This window comes from Ochotona princeps, chromosome 3 (genome assembly GCF_030435755.1).
Source record: "Ochotona princeps isolate mOchPri1 chromosome 3, mOchPri1.hap1, whole genome shotgun sequence".
In the NCBI taxonomy this organism is placed as follows: Eukaryota; Metazoa; Chordata; class Mammalia; order Lagomorpha; family Ochotonidae; genus Ochotona; species Ochotona princeps.
The window spans coordinates 100,367,041-100,385,764 of NC_080834.1; the positions used below are offsets into that span (position 1 = coordinate 100,367,041).

At 45.3% G+C, this 18,724-nt stretch overlaps 1 protein-coding gene across 3 annotated transcripts in view; it reads left to right on the plus strand.

The window, feature by feature from the left end:
* Nucleotides 1-18,724, plus strand: part of YEATS2 (YEATS domain containing 2) — a 122,883-nt gene that overhangs the window by 79,566 nt on the left and 24,593 nt on the right. For all 3 annotated transcript variants that reach the window (XM_058662152.1, XM_058662151.1, XM_058662153.1), the window contains 5 exons: nt 2,255-2,513; nt 6,397-6,558; nt 8,113-8,291; nt 9,673-9,831; nt 18,246-18,422. In XM_058662152.1, the coding sequence (XP_058518135.1) occupies nt 2,255-2,513; nt 6,397-6,558; nt 8,113-8,291; nt 9,673-9,831; nt 18,246-18,422 (936 nt within the window). The remainder of the gene's footprint in view (nt 1-2,254; nt 2,514-6,396; nt 6,559-8,112; nt 8,292-9,672; nt 9,832-18,245; nt 18,423-18,724) is intronic.

Consider the following 18,724-nt stretch of genomic DNA (forward strand, 5'->3'; position numbering starts at 1 on the left):
ATGGGCGCTGGTTCTAATCCCGGCAGCTCCACTTCCCGTCCAGCTCCCTGCTTGTGGCCTGGGAAAGCAGTCGAGGACGACCCAAAGCCTTGGGACCCTGCACCCGCGTGGGAGACCTGGAAGAGGTTCCTGGTTCCCGGCCTCGGATCGGCACAGCACCGGCCCGTTGCAGCTCACTTGGGGAGTGAATCATTGGATGGAAGATCTTCCTCTCTGTCTCTCCTCCTCTCTGTATATCTGGCTTTCCAATAACAATAAATAAATCTTTTAAAAAAAAGAGTAATTATATTTTTATGCAGTTCCTTTTTCATGCAGTAGCTATTCCTTTAGTCTTATGCAGATGTATAGATAGTTCATGGTTATACCTCTGTTTACTCATTCCTCTGTAGACTCTGGAGAGATGGTTATGTATCTTAGGCATGAAGATTTGCCAATAATTAAGCATTCTTATTTATGTTCCCTTGAACATGTGTCTAAGATTTGCTGGGATACCTTCCTGAAAGTAGAATTCCTGCAGTAATAAAACATGTGAATTATCAAGTTTGAGTAGATACTTCCCTGCCAGCCATGATAGGAGTTCATGTTCACCAGATCTTCTAGGTAACGCCATGTTGACTTTTTATCTATTCTTTCTTCCCAGCTGATGAGTGAAAAGTACTTCCTGCTGTACCTTTGTTTGTCTTTAAGGGGCAAATTCTTTTTTTTTTTTTTTTGTTAGAGTTCTTACATTTTATTAGAAAGGCAGATTTACAGAGAGAAAGAGAGAGAGGGGCAGAAGGCAGAGAGGAAGATGTTCCATCTATTGGTTCAATCCCGAAGTGACTGCAATGGCTGGAGTTGAGCTAATCTGAAGCCAGGAGCCTCTTTGGGTCTCCCACGCAGGTGCAGAGTCCCAAGACCTTGGACCATTCTCAGCTGCTTTCCCAGGCCACAAGCAGGGAGCTAGAAGGGAAGTGGAGCAGCCGGGTTGCAAACCAGCACCCATATGGGATCCTGGCACAAACAAGGCTACTGTGCTGGGCCTCCAAGATTACATTTTTTCTTATTTAAATATAAGTCTTTTTATCTGATTTCTGGTGGGATGTACTTTGGAGCGATAAAGAACTGGGCAATAGGAGATGTTACCCTAATTTGGCACTAATTGGATTTTCCCCCTAATTTAGCGTTCTTTGCTTTGTTTAAAAGAACTTCATAATATTTTCTTGTTGAAAGAGTTTACTTTCAGGGTCAGAATTTTCTAACTTTATATTATTTGGATAATAGGAATGTTTTAGTTGTTTTTAAGTATTTATAAGACAAAAGAAAAATTTATAATATATATGTGTTGTATGTATATATGTAAGTGAGAGAGAGATCTTCCTTCTGATGCACTCTCCAGCTGGCCGCATTAGCTGAGGCTCAGCCAAGCCAAAGCCAGAAGCTTCACCCGGGCCTCCCACTTGGATGACAGGGTGCCAGATACTTGGACTGTTTTACCCTGCTTTCCCAGGCCATTGGTGGGGAGCTGGATTGGGAGTGGAGCAGCCAAGACTTGAACCGGTACTCAAGTGGGATGGTATAGCTTTATAGGCTATGCCACAATGCCAGCCCTGAAACAAAATTTTAACCTTTGTTAAAAATTAGAAGAAACATCACAAATGATAAGTGACCTGAACTATTGAGTGCTGGAGATGAAAAGGAGCAATGATCACCTAGATGGTAATAATAAGGTTACTAAGTAGAAGCTCTTTAAAAGCAGCTAGTGAATTTATAGTTCATATGTAAGGAAGTTTATGACAGTTTTTCTTAATGTGAAATTTAAAGCAACATAAATAGGCAAGCATTAATGAAATGTACTTATTCTAAAATGCTATTTGTTGTCTAAAAATGTTGCTGAAAAATCACATTATAAAATGCTTATAATAGGATATTAAATAAAAATATTCTGAAACTGTGTGTATAGTATGATCTCAGCTGTGTGTTTTATATTTGAGAGACTGAGAAGTATACATTAAACTGCAGAGGCAGTATTCTCGATCTGGAAGGTTTTTCTAATGTGCTTTTGTTGAAGCCGAGATTAGGACAATGTGTAACCGTTAGTAAGTTGTAAATGAGGACATGGTGGTGGTTTTATAGCAGTCTGGGTAGTATGGCTGGGTTTATCTGTGTTTATTTTGCCTAGGCCTTTGCCTTGTTCATTGCTAGAATGGAGAGCCTGAGCGGTCCTGAGGGCCTCTGAGAAGGAGCAATGTTAACTCTCCTCTGGTTTGAACAGGTTGTTGGGGTGCCAGTCGGATCTACTTTACCTTCAGCAGTGAAACAGGCCGTGGCCATCAGCGGTGGCCAAATCCTCGTGGCCAAGGCCAGCTCTTCTGTCGCCAAAGCAGTTGGTCCCAAGCAAGTTGTGACCCAAGGAGTTGCCAAAGCAATTGTGAGCGGAGGCGGAGGAACCATTGTTGCTCAGCCGGTGCAGACCTTAACCAAGGCTCAGGTCAATGCCGCCGGCCCTCAGAAAAGTGGATCCCAGGGCTCAGGTAAGAGTCTGCTTGGGGGCTCTTGGAGAAGCAGCAGCATCCAAAATTCCCTTTGCCAGTGATTTTATTTGATGCTTGGCTTATTCACAAAAGCAAACACTACGTAATTGCAATAAATGTATGCATTAAAAAATCTGTAACTTTTAAAGCATATTTTACATAGAGGTCTGCAAGTAGGCTTAAATGCATATAATATCTGTTAAACTATATATATTTACTATGACAGAGATAGTATAACATATAACAAACAGAGGCCTGTGCCATGATGTAGCAGGCTGAACCTCTGCCTGCGTCTCCGCTTCTGATTAAGCTCCCTGTTTATGGCCTAAGAAGGCGGCAGAGGATGGCTCAGGTGCTGGGGCCCTATATCAATGTGGGAGACCTGGAAGAAGCTCCTGACTCCTGGCTTCAGACTGGTCCAGAGCTGGCCATTGTAGCCATCTGGGGGGAGTGAACCAGAAGATGAAAAATGTCCTTCCTTCTCTCTCTGTAACTTTGCCTTTCACAAAAAATAAATTAAAAAGATGGAAAAGTACATTAAACATATATAAAATCAAGAATGAAAAAATAGAGTGTATTTCTTGATACTGTTTTCAGGTCTAAAAATCCATTCTCATTTTATCCCTGTCTTTGTGTCTGAAGGTGTAGGTCATATTTAAGATCTCAGTCTGGCCATTTGCCAGCAGTCATTGAGGATACTGATTGTCACATTCTTTCCCAAATAAGCATTTTAACACCTTGAGTGTTTATTTTTTTAAATTATTATTACATACGTATTTTTATTTGAAAGACCCGAGTGAGGAGGTGAGACAGAGAAAAGAGAAAGATATCATTTCCTGAATAGCCACAACTGCCAGATCTGAGCTGGACTAAAGCCAGGAGCCAGGAGCTTCTTGCAGGCCTCCCACATGGGACAGGGGCTCAAGGACTTGAGCCATCCTCCACTGTTTTCCCGGGAGATTAGCAGGGAACTGGATTAGAAGTGGAACCACCAGGACTTGAACCAGTGCCCATATGGGATGTTGGCATTATAGGCAGAGGCTTGGCTTACTGTGCTGTGGCACTGGCCCTTGAACACATTGAGTATATTTTACATCTTTTTTTTTTTTCTTTAAGATTGATTTTTATTGCCAAGTCAGATATACAGAGAGGAGGAGAGACAGAGAGGAAGATCTTCCGTCTGATGGTTCACTCCCCAAGTGAGCCGTAATGGCCGGTGCTGTGCCGATCCAAAGCCAGGAGCCAGGAACTTCCTCCAGGTCTCCCACGCGGGTGCAGGGTCCCAAGGCTTTGAGCCATCCTCGACTGCTTTCCCAGGCCACAAGCAGGGAGCTGGACGGGAAGTGGAGCTGCCGGGATTAGAACCGGCGCCCATATGGGATCCCGGTGCGTTCAAGGCGAGGACTTTAGCCGCTAGGCCACCACACCAGGCCCATATTTTACATCTTGAATTGTTGTTTTTGTGAGGGCATCGAAAAAAATATTAGATATTAGATGTTTACCTGTTTGTTTGTTTGTTTGTTTTCTTTTAAGATTTATTGAAAAGTTAGATATACAGAGAAATGGAGAGAGATTTTCCATTCTTTGGTTCACTTCCCAAGTGGCTGCAACAGCCGGGGCTGAGCTGATTGAAGCCAGGAGCCTCTTCTGGGTCTGTCAAATGTTTGCAGGGTCCCAAAGCTTTGGGCTATTCTCTACTGCTTTCCCGGGACACAAGCTGGTGCCCATATGAAATCCCAGCACATGCAAGGCGAGGACTTTAGCCACTAGGCTATTGCGCCAGGCAGATGTTTACCTGTTTTTGAAGATCTTAAAGAATTGTTACAGTTGGGCCCAGTGCGATAGCCTAGCAGCTAAAGTCCTCACCTTGAGCACTCTGGGATCCCATATGGGCGCTGGTTCTAATCCCGGCCCTGCTTGCCATCCAGCTCCCTGCTTGTGGCCTGGGAAAGCAGTCGAGGACGGCCCAAAGCCTTGGGACCCTGCACCCACGTGGGAGATCTGGAAGAAGCTCCTGGCTCCTGGCTTCGGATTGGCTTAGCTCCAGCTGTTGTGGTCACTTGGGGAGTGAATCATCGGATGGAAGATTTTCCTCTCTATCTCTCCTCCTCTCTGTATATCTGACTTTATAATAAAAATAAATAAATGTTTTAAAAAAATAATTGTTGCAGTTAGGAGAGATGGTAGTTGATAGCCAAAATAAAGATTTCAGAAGTGGTACACTTGCTATTGATAAATAGAATAATATTGTAAAAATGAGTGTTTGACATGAATTCAAAAAAATTTGCTTTGGGGATTTTAAAGGATCAACTAGCTGAGAAGCCAGAGAACAAAATAAGTCATTTGTAATGTTGTCACTGGAAATGACAGTCATTAAGATGGAAAACAAATTGTCACAAGTTAATTTTCTGCGAGTGAGGGCAGTAACTGGGTGTTGTGTACGTGATAGCAAGCGCGAGAGCAGTGAGGCTCCCCGTCGGAGCAACCAGGGTGTGTGTTTCCAGTAGTGATGTGAAAGCTGCCGTCCCGGCCCTGTGACTGTAAGAGCAGAGAAAGCCAGGTGTTGGCTGAGCACTGTTCACGAAGGGTGTGTTCAGAGAATGGAGCTTGATCTGCACATGCAGGTTGAACGTTTCAGGTCCAGTCACAGCAGGAGTTTCTGGAGGCATGGAAGGAGCTGGCGAGAAAGGAGGGGAATGAAGGGCGATTCAGCCAGGAGCTTGACAGTGTGGGTCCAGGTGCATGTGGCCGACGGGGAGGTCTGCCCTTGCCGCAGGGGCCGAGCTGCCTGGTGAGGTGAGCTGGGGCTGTGCTCACTGCAGAGGATGGCGCTCTGTTCTAATGCCGTGGTCCCTTTGACATCCTTTTGACATGGGGTTAGTTCTTATGGCTCCTGTTTCCCAGAGGGTGGGCATCAGGAGAAAGACCACTCCCAGGCTCACAAGGTCCGAGAAGCTTTCCCTGTCGCTGACCCAGTTGATTCTATGGGCTTGATAATAGAGATTTTTCTAAACTTAAGGTATCTGTAGAAAATTTTATATTTAAGCTCTCTAAGACTCATGTTCATAAATTTATACCATGTAGATCCAAAGAAAAACTTTTTTAGATAAAATTTATGTAGAGACAATTTATAGCTTCATAATGTGTGTGCCAGTTGTTAGTTGAAGTGCTGTCTTACTCCTGCGGGAGTTAGGGGAAAGTGGGAGAAAATGTGTGTTTGATGATTATGTCATTGAAAGTGTAAATATCAGTACTTGTGAGAGTAAAAGTAATCACTTAAAAAAAGATTTATTTCCTTTTATTGGAAAGGCACATTTACAGAAGGACAGAAAGAACTTCTATCCACTGGTTCACTCTCCCAGTGGCCATAACAGCCAGAGCTGGGCCAATTTGAAGCCAGGAACCAGGAGCTTCTTCTGGGTCTCCCACAGGGGTGCAGGATCCCAAGGCTTTGGGCCGTCCTCGACTGCTTTCCCAGGCCACAAGCAGGGAGCTGGATGGGAAGTGAAACAGCCAGGATACAAACCGGCACCTGTGTGGGATCCTGGATCCTGGATCCTGCAAGGCAAGGATTTAGTCACTAGGCTACCGCCCTGGGCCCAAAATAATCATTTTTAATAAATAACAGTGGGACATATGTATAAATTAGCACCTTTCTCTACAAAATTAACACAAGTGATCATCTTGCTTATGTGCAGAAATAGTTTGTGGTAGGTTCTTTTGGTGTAATAATTTTTAATTAGCAAGATATTTAGGAATACCAACCTTTAACGACTGTGTTTTCATGTTTTAAATTTATTAACTCTTGGATTTTATTGTAGTGTTGCCTGAGTTCCTGTTGTCTTACCGTTTTTCTTCCTTGTTTTTCTCTCTATGATTGTAGTAATGGCAACCTTGCAGCTGCCAGCCACTAATTTAGCTAACCTGGCAAATTTGCCTCCGGGCACTAAACTCTACCTTACAACAAACAGCAAGAACCCTTCTGGAAAAGGAAAACTGCTGCTGATCCCTCAAGGAGCCATCCTGCGAGCCACCAACAATGCTAGTTAGTCCATCATTAAATCATTTGGTTCTTGGTCTCGGGTATGTTTGTCTCATCCACCTGAGGACAGTTCTCACTTGTTTCAGGTAGCATTTCTCTAAGGGTGGTGTAACAGTAGCCATTTACTCAGATGGATTTAAGACATCACTTGATTTTGCTGCAAATGGGTTGAAATAGTTGTACTCTTAGAAAATGGCAGTGTTATTATTTTGGGTTCATACCTGGAGAGATTGGGCTGTTGAGGTGTTTTGGTGGGTAGTTTGAGGGAGGAAGAGAATTGTCTACTGAAAAAAAAATCAGTGATTCCTAAGGCAAGGCTCATATATTCCCAGTAGCCGCAAGTCTGATTTTCTTTTCAAGGAGATAGGACTGTGACTAGAATCAAGTGTCCCTGCTTGCCAATTTTCAGTTGTACTACTTAGATATGCTGGGTTTGGAGATAGAGAACTGCTGGTACCAGTGTGTACATCTGAAAGCCCCAAGGAGAGCGGGTAGTTCCCTAGGGTTACGGACAGTGAGTGATGCTGAAGAGGAGTCCGAAGTAGGAGGCAGGTTCATGGGAATTAAGCAGTCTTCTTGCCATTTCTTTTATTCCCGGTACTGAGGCATTTCTGCTGTTGCCCTAATCCTTTTTTCTCAAATCTCAACAGTGATGTGAAAATATCAAATATGTAGGAAAAGAATAGTGTAAAGCATTCCAAAATTCATATTAAAAGCTACTTTGATTTTTGTGATATCAGTGCCAAGATAAACCACTGGGAAAGAATCTGTTAGGCGTTAAGATGTGGAAGGAAGTTGAACTCTTAATATTTATTAAGTAGTTATTTATGATCCAGGTAATTCATGTACATTATCTCACCAAAAATGAAAGTTAGAAAGGGCTGAAGGCCTGTGGGATTTGAAAAACAAAAAGAGTTGCACCCTAGTGTGTTTTTAAATATGTAGTTTCCCCTGGCCAGTAGAAAGAGAAAATATAAAACACTCTAAGATTATACCAAATGCCAGCAATTTCACGGAAACTGAAGAATCTACCTGAGCAAATTCAAGTGCTGATGAAAGCATGTGGCTACTGAATGTCAGTGTCGGGCTGTTTCTTGATCTACAACTAATTCAAAATGCCCATCACACATACGGTTCTTCTTTGTATTTGGAGATAAAATGCAGACAGTCACCATTCTGTTGAAAACACAAGTCGGTTATTCCTCATCTGAAATGCTCGGGACCAGAAGTGTTCTCAGGTTTGGTGGTATTTGCAGAGGCTTTACCTTGTTCAACATCACTAATCTCAAAGTCCAGAGTCTGAAACTCTTCTGTCATGTCAGTGTTCACAGAGTTTCCCATTTCCGAGTTTTGGCTTGGGGAGTGCTCAATGCAGATTTGAGTCTTAACCTTGAAACTCCAGGGAGTTCTCACTCACACCTATCACAGAATAGCTCACCGAAGAGAAATGGAAACTGGAAAGGATTAGGAAAGCCGAAAGGGAATCATCTCTCTAGGCTCCACTTGCGTTTTTCAGCTGAACTTTCACAATGTTACTCTAATTCCTTGTATTTTTAGACCTGCAGTCTGGCTCAGCTGCTGCTGCTGCTGCTGCTGCTGGCAGTGGAGGAGGAGGTGGCGGTGGTGGTGCTGGAGGAGGAGCCACAGGAGCAGGAGGGACCCCGAGCGCTGCTGGCCCTGGCGGGGTGTCCCAGCACCTGACCTACACATCATACATCCTCAAGCAGACGCCCCAGGTCTGCTCATTGGTGGTTTAGCTGCATTAGCTTTTCTGGGAACAGGGGTGTAAATACCATTTAGAGCTTTTTCAAGAAAAGAGTACGGCCCGGCATGGTGGCCTACTGGCTAAAGTCCTCACCTTGAACGTGCCCGGGATTCCCTCTGAGTGCCAGTTCTAATCCCGGCAGCTCCACTTCCCATCCAGCTCCCTGCTTGTGACCTGGGAAAGCAGTCGAGGATGACCCCAAGCCTTGGGATCCTGCATCCATATGGGAGACCTGCAAGACCTCCTGGCTTTGGACTGGTGCCAACACCAGCCGTTGGGGTCACTTGGGGAGTGAATCATCACTTGGGGAGTGAATCATCGGATGGAAGATGTTCTTCTCTGTCTCTTCTCCTCTTTATATATCTGAGTTGGCAATAAAAATAAATAAATCTTAAAAAAAAAAAAAAGAAAAGGTGGATGCTGGTCTTTACCCATTCCTTTAAAAAAAAAGAAAAAGGAAATATTCAGAACAACTTGAAAATTTTCTCAGCATTTCTTTGCTAAACTTAAGGTCAAGTTTGGGTTTAAATACAGGTCTTTGTACTTCAAAGAAAGATTTGCACTATGCTGGTTGCCTCCTAAATGTCCAAGGTAATAAACTATGTGCATTTGAAAGTTTGTTCCTACAGGGAATAATCAGTGTGGTGTTCGAAATTACATTCAGTCAGCGAGTGCCTTGTTTCCCCGTCACTGAAATTTTTTCTTAAATATTTATTGAATTTTATTGGAAAGGCATATTTTACAGAGAAAAGGAGAAAGAGAGAGAGAAATCTTCCATCAGCTGATTCACTGCCCAAATATCACAATGGCCAGAGCTGAGCCCACTTGAAGCCATAAACCAGGAGCCTCTTACAGGTCTCCCATGCGGGTGCAGGGTCCCAAGGCTATCCTCCATTGCTTCCCCAGGCCACAAGCAGGAAGCTGGATGGGAAGTGGAGCTGCCAGGATATGAACCAGCACTCATATGGGATCCCAGCACTCATATGGAATCCCAGCACTTAAAGGCAGAAAGGCCATAATGACAGCCAGTCACTGAAATCTTAACTCTCCAGTAAGGAGAGTAGATTCCAGATGTTCATATTAGAAAGGTGAGAATTTCTAGCATGAGCGATTGTATCTGCTTTTGGGAACTATGTTTGAAAACTTGAGTTTCTGACAGCCTACTCTGTAAACACTGCAGAATTTTGTAACTGGAGGTAAAAAAATTACTTCGGGTTGCAAAATTGAAGTAGGCAACATTGTTATATGTATGGTGGAACTCATGAATTACAGTATCACAACAAGTTATGTGAGTTAAATTATTCATTAATCTTCTAATTATTTTTTCCTTGTTAATTTTTTTTCTAACTCAGGGCACATTTTTGGTTGGCCAGCCATCGCCTCAGACATCTGGAAAACAACTGACTACTGGATCAGTGGTGCAGGGGACCCTGGGAGTCAGCACATCTTCTACACCGGGGCAGCAAACGTTAAAAGTGATCTCTGGACAAAAAACTACTCTGTTCACACAGGTAAATAGATAATTCACAGTGGCTGGTGATTGTGGAGTTTATTTACCTATTGGTAGCTCCTCTCTTAAACAAAATCATGATAAAATAATTGAGGGCATGTTTGTACAGTGTCCCTTAGTATATGCAACATGTTTAAAGTGAATGTGGGTTGTCAGAATGTTACATAGGAGGATTCTATAGCTAGATTCCAAAACTTGGCAAGCAAAGATACTGAAGGGATGCATCAATCTGATATCATGTATCAAGAACAATGCTTCTTTTAAAAAGCTGATCTTGTGGCAGGAAGCACCTGGGGGAGTTCCACCTCATGGCCTGGGTGGAGGGAGCTTCGAGCAGCCTGGCAGCTGCTGGGGGTACCCAACCCAGGTCAGACTCAGTGATAGGGGCCGTGGCCACAGCCATCGCTGCCACGTGGTGAGCAAGTCCTGGGTTTGAAGTGGCCAGCGAGTCTATTGGTGCCAGGCTCCACCCTCTGGCCGCCTGGCACAAGCTCTGGGGTCTTGGGGGTGTGGAATTGTTGCCTAAAGGTGTCCATGAATGAGGTCACTACACGTATTGGTGAGTAGTCAGTCCTGAGGTACTCCCAGTGACATGGTCACTTTACTTGGAGGTAAGCGAGGTTATGAGACCTGGTGGTTGGGAGGAGAGAGGCCATACGATCTGTATGGGTCAGATTGATGCACCAGCCTACATTTGAGTCCTGTGTAGGGCTTGTTACCACTGAACAGTGCTGACCACCACACGCCAGTCCACGCATAAGCTAGGGTGGAGAGTTTGTCTAGCAGGACTAGATCCTAGTACCTGACAGAATATCTGAGCAGAGGACGGGTCACATTAGGCAGGGCCGTGACACTAACCAGCACACAGGAAAACCAGGTCTGTAGGTAGAGTCTGTGGGGGATGTGTGTACCCAACCCTGTGGAAATACAAGTCCTGCTGGTTGGCTCAAGAGTTGGGGTGGTGAAGGGCTGACCATAGAACCTGCCATTGCTTATGGGTACAGGACCAATAACACTATGGGCAGGTCCAGGCTGCAGCACCCATATGTGCATCTTAACACAGGGTGTGGGGCAGGCCGGGCCACAACGTTCACCAGCTCATTCAAGGCCAGGATGGAAGGGTACACTATGCACGGCAAGGACCTAACACCCACTAGCATGATATGAACTCTGGGTGTGGGAGTAGGCCAAGGGGGAAAGTGGGAAACCCCTCGTGGGTCGTAACTTCCGCTGATGATCACGCGGTCCAGGTCTGGGGGTCAGGCAAGGTGGGCAAAGTAGCTCCAGCTGTTTGCTAATATGTGGATTGGTTATGGAGGGGGCGGACCGGGCATGGCCGAGCAAACCTTAGCTAATCAGCAAGAACATAAGTCAGGCTGGAGCACAGGTCCTGCCGAGCTAGACTCTTACACCTGCTGATTTGCATGAGCCAGGGGTGGAAGTAGACTGAGCAGGGTCAGGTTCCATCACCCGCCAGCAAGAATCTGGACTGGGGGCCGGCCAGGTCAGGCCAGGCTATAGTGTCTAAGCAAAGGGAAAGACAGGTGAGGGGCTATGCCAGGTGGTATCAGAGCAACCACTGGCACACGCAAAATCTATTGCTGGGAACAGGCCTGATGCGGAGCTAAGAGGACTCCAACCCTGGGTGGGTTGGAGTTCCCACTGGTGAGTGTGGGGGCTGGAGTTGGAGCTGCGTTCTGGTCTAGATATGGCTGCAGTGTCCTTTGGTACAAGTGCGGACTGGGCCTGGGCACACCGGACTGAGCTAGACTTCAGCACCAACTGGTGCTCTGGAGGACCAGGGTAGGTGTGGGACAGGCTAGGCTAGGTCTCTGCCGCTACTGAGCCTTGTGTGAGCTGTGTCTGGGTGTGGACTAGGCTTGGCTGGGCTGAAACATCCAACAGTAAAAACCAGAAGGGATTGAAGGCCAGAAAGACTACTGTTCTTGTTAGGACAGGAGGTGGACTAAGTAGGACTGGCCCATGGACCTACCGGTGTGTGTGAGATCTAACGTTGGGAGAGGTTTTGATGGAAGAGCCTGGGGAACTCTATTGGGGACACAGTCCCTGCAGGTGAGCGCAAGAGCCACGATAGGGAACAGCCCAGACCAGGCCAGGGAAAGGTACCCAGCTGCATACATTTGTCGCAGGTTGGGTGCGGACCAGGCTGAACCAGTTCCCATTACCCTCTGACAAATCCGAGCACCAGAATACAGTCAGTATTCTAGGTCAGTCCAAGTTGGGTCCAACACATATCAGTACACATTACAGCTGGGACTGGTGCTGGCTGTACTGGGCTAGGCTATAACCCCGTACCCCAGTATGAGCTAGAATTGTGGGTGGGCTAGGCTGGACCAGGCTACAGCACCCACTGGCAAATGCCACGAGGTAATGCAAGCCATGCCAGACCAAGCTGCAGCACCCAACCAGCACACGTAGTCAGGAGGGGAGGTGGCAACGCTGGTGGGGGAATGTAGAAGGCACCTCTGCTGGACCACTATTCCCATTGGAGCGCATGAGTTGGGATAGGGGCAGACCAGACCAGGCAGGGGTACAACACCTGTGGGCCTCATGGGAGCTAGATCAGGGGAAAGCCAAGTTGGGCTGACTGTTCCTATTGGTGCAAGCATAAATCAGACCAGGTGAGGGTTGATTGGGCTTTGCCACAGCATCAGATGCTGGCACTGGGGGCTAATTCTCTCAAGTTAAACTGCAGGACCACCTGGAGAGTGCATGATCCGGCAGTGGGAATGGGGCTCAGTTAGGGAAATAGTGGGCACCTCCCTTTTGTGTTACCACTCCCACTGGAAAGCATGAAAACCAGGACTGGGGCAGGTGTGGCTGGACAGCACAGCACCCACCAGGATATAAGTGGGCTGGATAGTGGGGGTTGGTTGGGTTGAACTAGGCTTCATTGCCCATTGACATGTAGGAGTGCTGAATGAGATGTGAGATGTGGGAAAAACTGGACCAGTCTGCTGTACATACTGGCAAGCCTGGGAACCAGGGCAGGGATGGGGACTGGTGGGGGTTATTGGAGGTTGCTCCGAGTAGGCTCCAGCTCCCACTGGTTTGTGTGAGGGCCAAGTGTGAAGTGGGCAGGATCAGGCTGGACTGCAACACCCATTGGTTTGTGTAGAAGACAAGGCTGGAAACAGAACTGACCCAGCAGTTGCAACCACCAGCATATGCATAAGCGGATTGGGGCAATGGACTGTGCCTGACCCTGTACTGGCATACACACACAAGAATCAGGTCTGGGATTACCTCAGACGATATTTCTTTGGAGATCCCTCCAACTGAACTGAATCAGAACCCCAACCATGGAGAGAAGTGCAGGTTCCATGATTTGACCGTGGAGTGCAGCTGAGCTTCCTCAGTGGCTCAGATGGAGCAGTGGTCAGCATATCCAAGTGCACATGGAGGATATGGCAGTCCATCGGAACCTACAGAGGACACCTGGTAACACAACAGAGGACAGAGGGAAGAACAAATCGATCAACTACCCCAGCCACGTGTTGGCAGTGAAAATCTGGGACAGAGACTGTAGGGTGGACTATGTCAGCTAATGGATTCTGCAGCCCCAGCCCATGATGCAGGTGCAACAGCCTGCCTCATGAAGACCCTCAGTCTAAGTGCCCTCAACTAGCTTGCTCCTAGGCCTAGCTCTCCTGTGTGTCAGGGAGTATAGCAGCCGCAGGCTTCCCCTAGCTCACTCCTGTGCTCATTGGTGGGTGCAGTGGCCTGATCAGGAAGACCCTTCACCAACCCTCACCAGACTGGCCTCAGAATGTGGCTCTTGCAGGTGAGACAGCCTGGCCTTGGGAGGCCTTCCCAGTCCCCCTATCCACTCCAGTGCCCTTTCTCACATGTGGGTGCAATAGCCTGGTCTGTGGAGTCCCTCAATAGCTGGCTCTGATCTTTGCTGATCCTATGAACGAGGAATTCAGTGTTGGTCTCCCGTGTGGACTTCATGAACCCAAACACTGGAGGCACAATCTGCTGCCTCCCAGGTGAGTTAGCAGGAAGTTGGATCTCAAGTGGAGGCAGGACTCCATCCACTACATTCTGATGTGAGATACAAGCATCCCAGAGTATCCCAGATAGCAGCTTAACCTCCTACCCCACAACACCTGCCCTGAGAAGTCTTTTTTAGTAATTAAAACAGAGATATGTGGAGGCAGGCGTTTGGCACAGCAGTGAAACCATCTCTTGGGTTGCCTTTACTCCCCCTCGCCCATATCCAAGGATGGGAGTGAGAGACACGAAGGCATCAATTCCAGGGTAAGGCCCCATTGAGGAGCCACAGTGTCTACAGATAGAAGATGAGTGTCTCAGCTGAAGGGGAGAGATGGAATTTTTCCTTCTGCTTTTAGTTCTGTTGGGATCCTTAACAGATTGGATGATGGCTGCCCACTTTGGTGAGGGTGGCTTTTCTGATTAAAATGCAAATCTGTTCTCCAACTATTCAGGCATTTCTTAACTTCTCATTAGTACTTCATGTTAAAGTTATAGAACCAAACCACAGCTAAGCTCTAGAAAATGTAAGCTTTAAATGTTCCTTTATGAGGTACCTGGTGTTTGATAAGATCCACCGCCCTATAGCTCATCAATTTGTACTTTTTGAAAGTTGCTTGTTTCAAACCCACCAATAGAAGCCTGCTAGATCATGACTGTATAATTAATAGCCTGAAATGTATAAAAACTGGGGGCTTGGGCGCTTGCTCTCTCTCTGGCTCGCGCGCTCGCTGTTTGCTATTCCTGGGGATCCTGCAGCGGCTGCCCCTCCCTCGCCCAGCCATGCTGGGCTGGGGGAGGTGGCTGGGAGACCTAGGTTTGTTTGAATAAACCACCTTTTTGCCTTAAAAAAAAAAGTTCCATTATTTCCTACATCTTTTATCAAGCTACCGTTTCTATAATAATGAAGATATTGTCAGTGTACTGCTCATATATATGCTTATACCACCGCTTTTCAATGAAGACCAGAGACTAATTTTGACGCTCTAACCATCCCCCTTGTTTCCTTTTCCAGTGTTTGTTTTTTTGTTTTGTTTTTGTATTACAATTAACAGCTTTTGTCTGTTCTTTAAGTTCTTAATACTGGAATTATACACTGTGTACTCTTGTCTCATTCTGTTGTTCAACATACTGTTTCAGATTGGTCTATATGTGCATCCATAGCTTATTTTCACCTCCTTTTTTTGTCAAGACTTATTTATTTGAAAAGCAGTGTTGTTAAAGAGAAAAAATAGGTCTTCCATTATTAGTTCACTTCCCAAAGGGCCACAACAGCCAGGCTTGGGCCAGAATGAAGCTAAGAATAAGGATTCTCGGGCCCGGCACCGTGGCCTAACGGCTAAAGTCCTCACCTTGAACGCACCAGGATCCTATATGGGCGCCGGTTCTAATCCCGGCAGCTCCACTTCCCATCCAGCTCCCTGCTTGTGGCCTGGGAAAGCAGTTGAGGACAGCCCAAAGCTTTGGAACCTTGCACCCGCATGGGAGACCCGGAGGAGGTTACTGGCTCTTGGCTTTGGATCGGCACAGCACCAGCTGTTGCGGCTCACTTGGGGAGTGAATCATCGGACGGAAGATCTTCCTCTCTGTCTCTCCTCCTCTCTGTATATCTGACTTTGTAATAAAAATAAATAAATCTTTAAAAAAAAGGAAAAGAATAAGGATTCTCCTCCAGATCTTCCATGTGATTGTAAGGAGCTCAGACACTTGGTCCATCCTGCTCTGCTTCCCAGGCACTTAAGCTAGGAGCTTAAGAAGCACTAGGCAAGACTCAAACCAGCTCTCTGGTATGGGATGTACCCATTCCTCTCCTGTTCTAGAGTGGTGTATTGCCGGAGTCCAGCTCCAGCCGAGTTCGGAGCTCGGGAAGGGTGCGTGGAGACACAGACACTGACACTTGGTGCGTTCTCACAACAGCCCAAGAAAAAGCTGTCGTTTTTATTTACTCAAAACCTCACAAGCTTCTGCAGAAGCAACTAATTGTTCTACTTTTTTACTTCAAGACTAAGGGGGCGTGTACAGACATTCGGTCATTCTGTCTGCACTTCAGGGCTAAGCAGGTGTCCCTAGAGATAATTCTCAAAAACACTGCATTCATATTCTTCAAAGCAAGCCATTATTCATTCTTCACCAGTAGCCAGGGAGCGGCAGCCAGAACTCCAAGGCCAAGGCACATGCGATTACCTGCTAATCAATAATACATTCCTACCACATTTCTACTTCTACAATTTGCCTATTATTCAATGGGAAAATAGGTTACAAGGGAAAAAATATAAAATCTAAAAACAAAAGTTACAAATGTTAAATCCCCCTACAACTATAGACTCTACAACCCCATAAACAATGAAACAATAATCAAAAGCATTTTTCTTTAATAAAAGCATCCTTAATTCCTCTAGCTAAAAATTATAAAAGTGGCTAAAACAGTTACATTTTCTATACTCCAAAAAATTGCAAAGACAGGCTAGCCTATGAGATAACAATAATTATATTTATTGCCATAGCAATTTCAGCTCTCACTCCCATCACTTGCATTAATATTTAGGACATTTTCAAGCCCCCTCCCAGAAGGAGTGCTGCATATCTGGACCAAATTCTGAGGCAATGGTTAAGTATCCAATAAGGTGTCCAAAAATGGCATGGGCTTAATTGTACTCCCGTGTGTAAATTGTCAAAGGCCCAGTCACCAAAACATTATCAGTGACATTAACTCTCAAGCTCACGTTGGTGGCAAAAGCCATCTCACAGGGGCAAACAATGCCTCAGTAGATTACAGAATTCTTAGTGGGGTGCTTGAGTTTCCATGCAAAAAGGTGGTGAGCCTGCTTCAAGGTGGTCAGAGAGAAATCCGCAGGGCCCTGCCGAACAGCTGGAAGCTCCCCTGGGCCCTGCCAAGCAGGGGAACTGTTCTCTTCACACCTTTGTGCCATCCACACCTACTGCACGGACCCCAGCAGTGTATGTCATGCGACTTTTGTTTTTTAGTAGATTGATTATTGAAACAGAAATAGAGGGAGAGAGGAGAATCAATCCCCTATCTGGTTGCAGGGGCTGTGGCAGGGCCAGGTGGAAGCCAAGAGTCTGGAGCTCCATCCAGGTCTCCCACATGGGTGGCAGGGCTCAGGTACTTGTGCCATCTTCTGCTTTTCTCAGGAGCATTGACAGGATTAGAAGTGCAGCAATGCCAGCATTACAGGCAGCAGCTTAATCTACTGCACCACAATGCCAGCCCCTATATGACTTCTTTTGATGCGTGTTTGGATGTTGTTGTTGTTTTTACTTACGCATAAAACTGATCCCTTAGAGATTTTTCTTTTTGTACATCACAGATGGTAATTCATAAGGTAAATGTGTGTTTATCAGAAACTGACAGCATGATAAAATGGTTATAACTTTCCCATTAGTCATGTGGGACAGTTCTAGTTGCTCTACATCCTTAATAGAATGGGAGATCACCAGTCATTATTCTTTGTCATTTTAGCTATTTTTGTGAGTGTTAAATAATATCATTTTGGTTTTAATTTTCTAAGACTCCAAAGTGAATTACACAATGGCTATTATTTCTGATCTGTAATCATAACTTCTCCATTTACTGGCTGTGTGACTATAGTAAAAGCTGCTGGACTTCATCTTCTCATCTCTAAGATAAAACTAAAATCCAACCTAAAAAATTAGTGAAGAGAGTGACTCAGAAATTCTATGCACATGTGCTTTCTGCTGTTCCTAGTGCTTGTTAATGAGCGCTGACTGGTGACAGAGATATATTAGTTTCTGTGGTTTGTTTATTTTTTTGTAAATAACATTTTTACTACAATGTCATTACACCTATTCCATATTATAATAGCAGAACCGAGACATTGCACTGAAGATTCCATAGTGTGCAAAACCAAAAATACTTAATGCCATTTACGAAAGAATTGGCTGAGCCTTGACATAGATTGCCAAGACTGTTCCTTATTAAGTGGTTATTGAGTGATGAAATTCCTAACCTGTATCTTGCCTAGAGCACCATTAACTTGCCCACTTAAATTCGACTTTGTCTGGATTTGAATTTCATGTTTAAGTGTTGTATATGCATTTGAGAGCACTTGGACTTGATTATTTTAAAAACAAATGGCATGTAGTTTCGAAGACACTGCTGCCAAAAAACTTTAAAATGCATTCATTTACTTGTTTCATGTGAGTTTGGAAAGTAAAAGAATATTATTAGTAGGCTGGAAATCATTAAAATTTAGAGCATGTTAGCATAAATGCAGAAACACCTCCCATAGCTTGATGAGTAAGACTTTCTGTATAGCCTCCAGTTCTTGGGTCACACCTTAAATGCAGATAGGATATTAATTGAACCTATTTATTACCAGGGCAACATTATTACTTTCCTGTTTTTTGTTTCTGCAGGCAGCTCCTGGGGGACAGGCATCTCTCATGAAAATTTCGGATAGCACCTTGAAGTCTGTGCCAGCCACCTCGCAGCTCTCTAAGCCTGGAACCACAATGCTCCGAGTGGCGGGAGGGGTCATCACAGCCACTGCTTCGCCAGCTGTGGCCCTTTCAGCAAATGGTCCTGCACAGCAGGTGAGAATTAGCATGACACTCACACATCATGATGAAACAGGGAAATAAACTGAAATGTTGCTGCTTCTTTAGAAGTTTTCACATTCACACAGTGTAAAATCCCCCACTCTGTAGTGCACAGGTAGTGGGAAAGAAATATACAGCCACTGTGTTCATCTCATGCCAGAACATTGTTTTAGATCTAAAGAAACTCCATACCCACATGCAGCTCATGCCGGAGTTCCCCCTTCTGGCCATCCTAGGCAACCACTCACTCACCTTCCTGTGGATTTGCCTATTCTGGATATTTTGTATAAATGTAG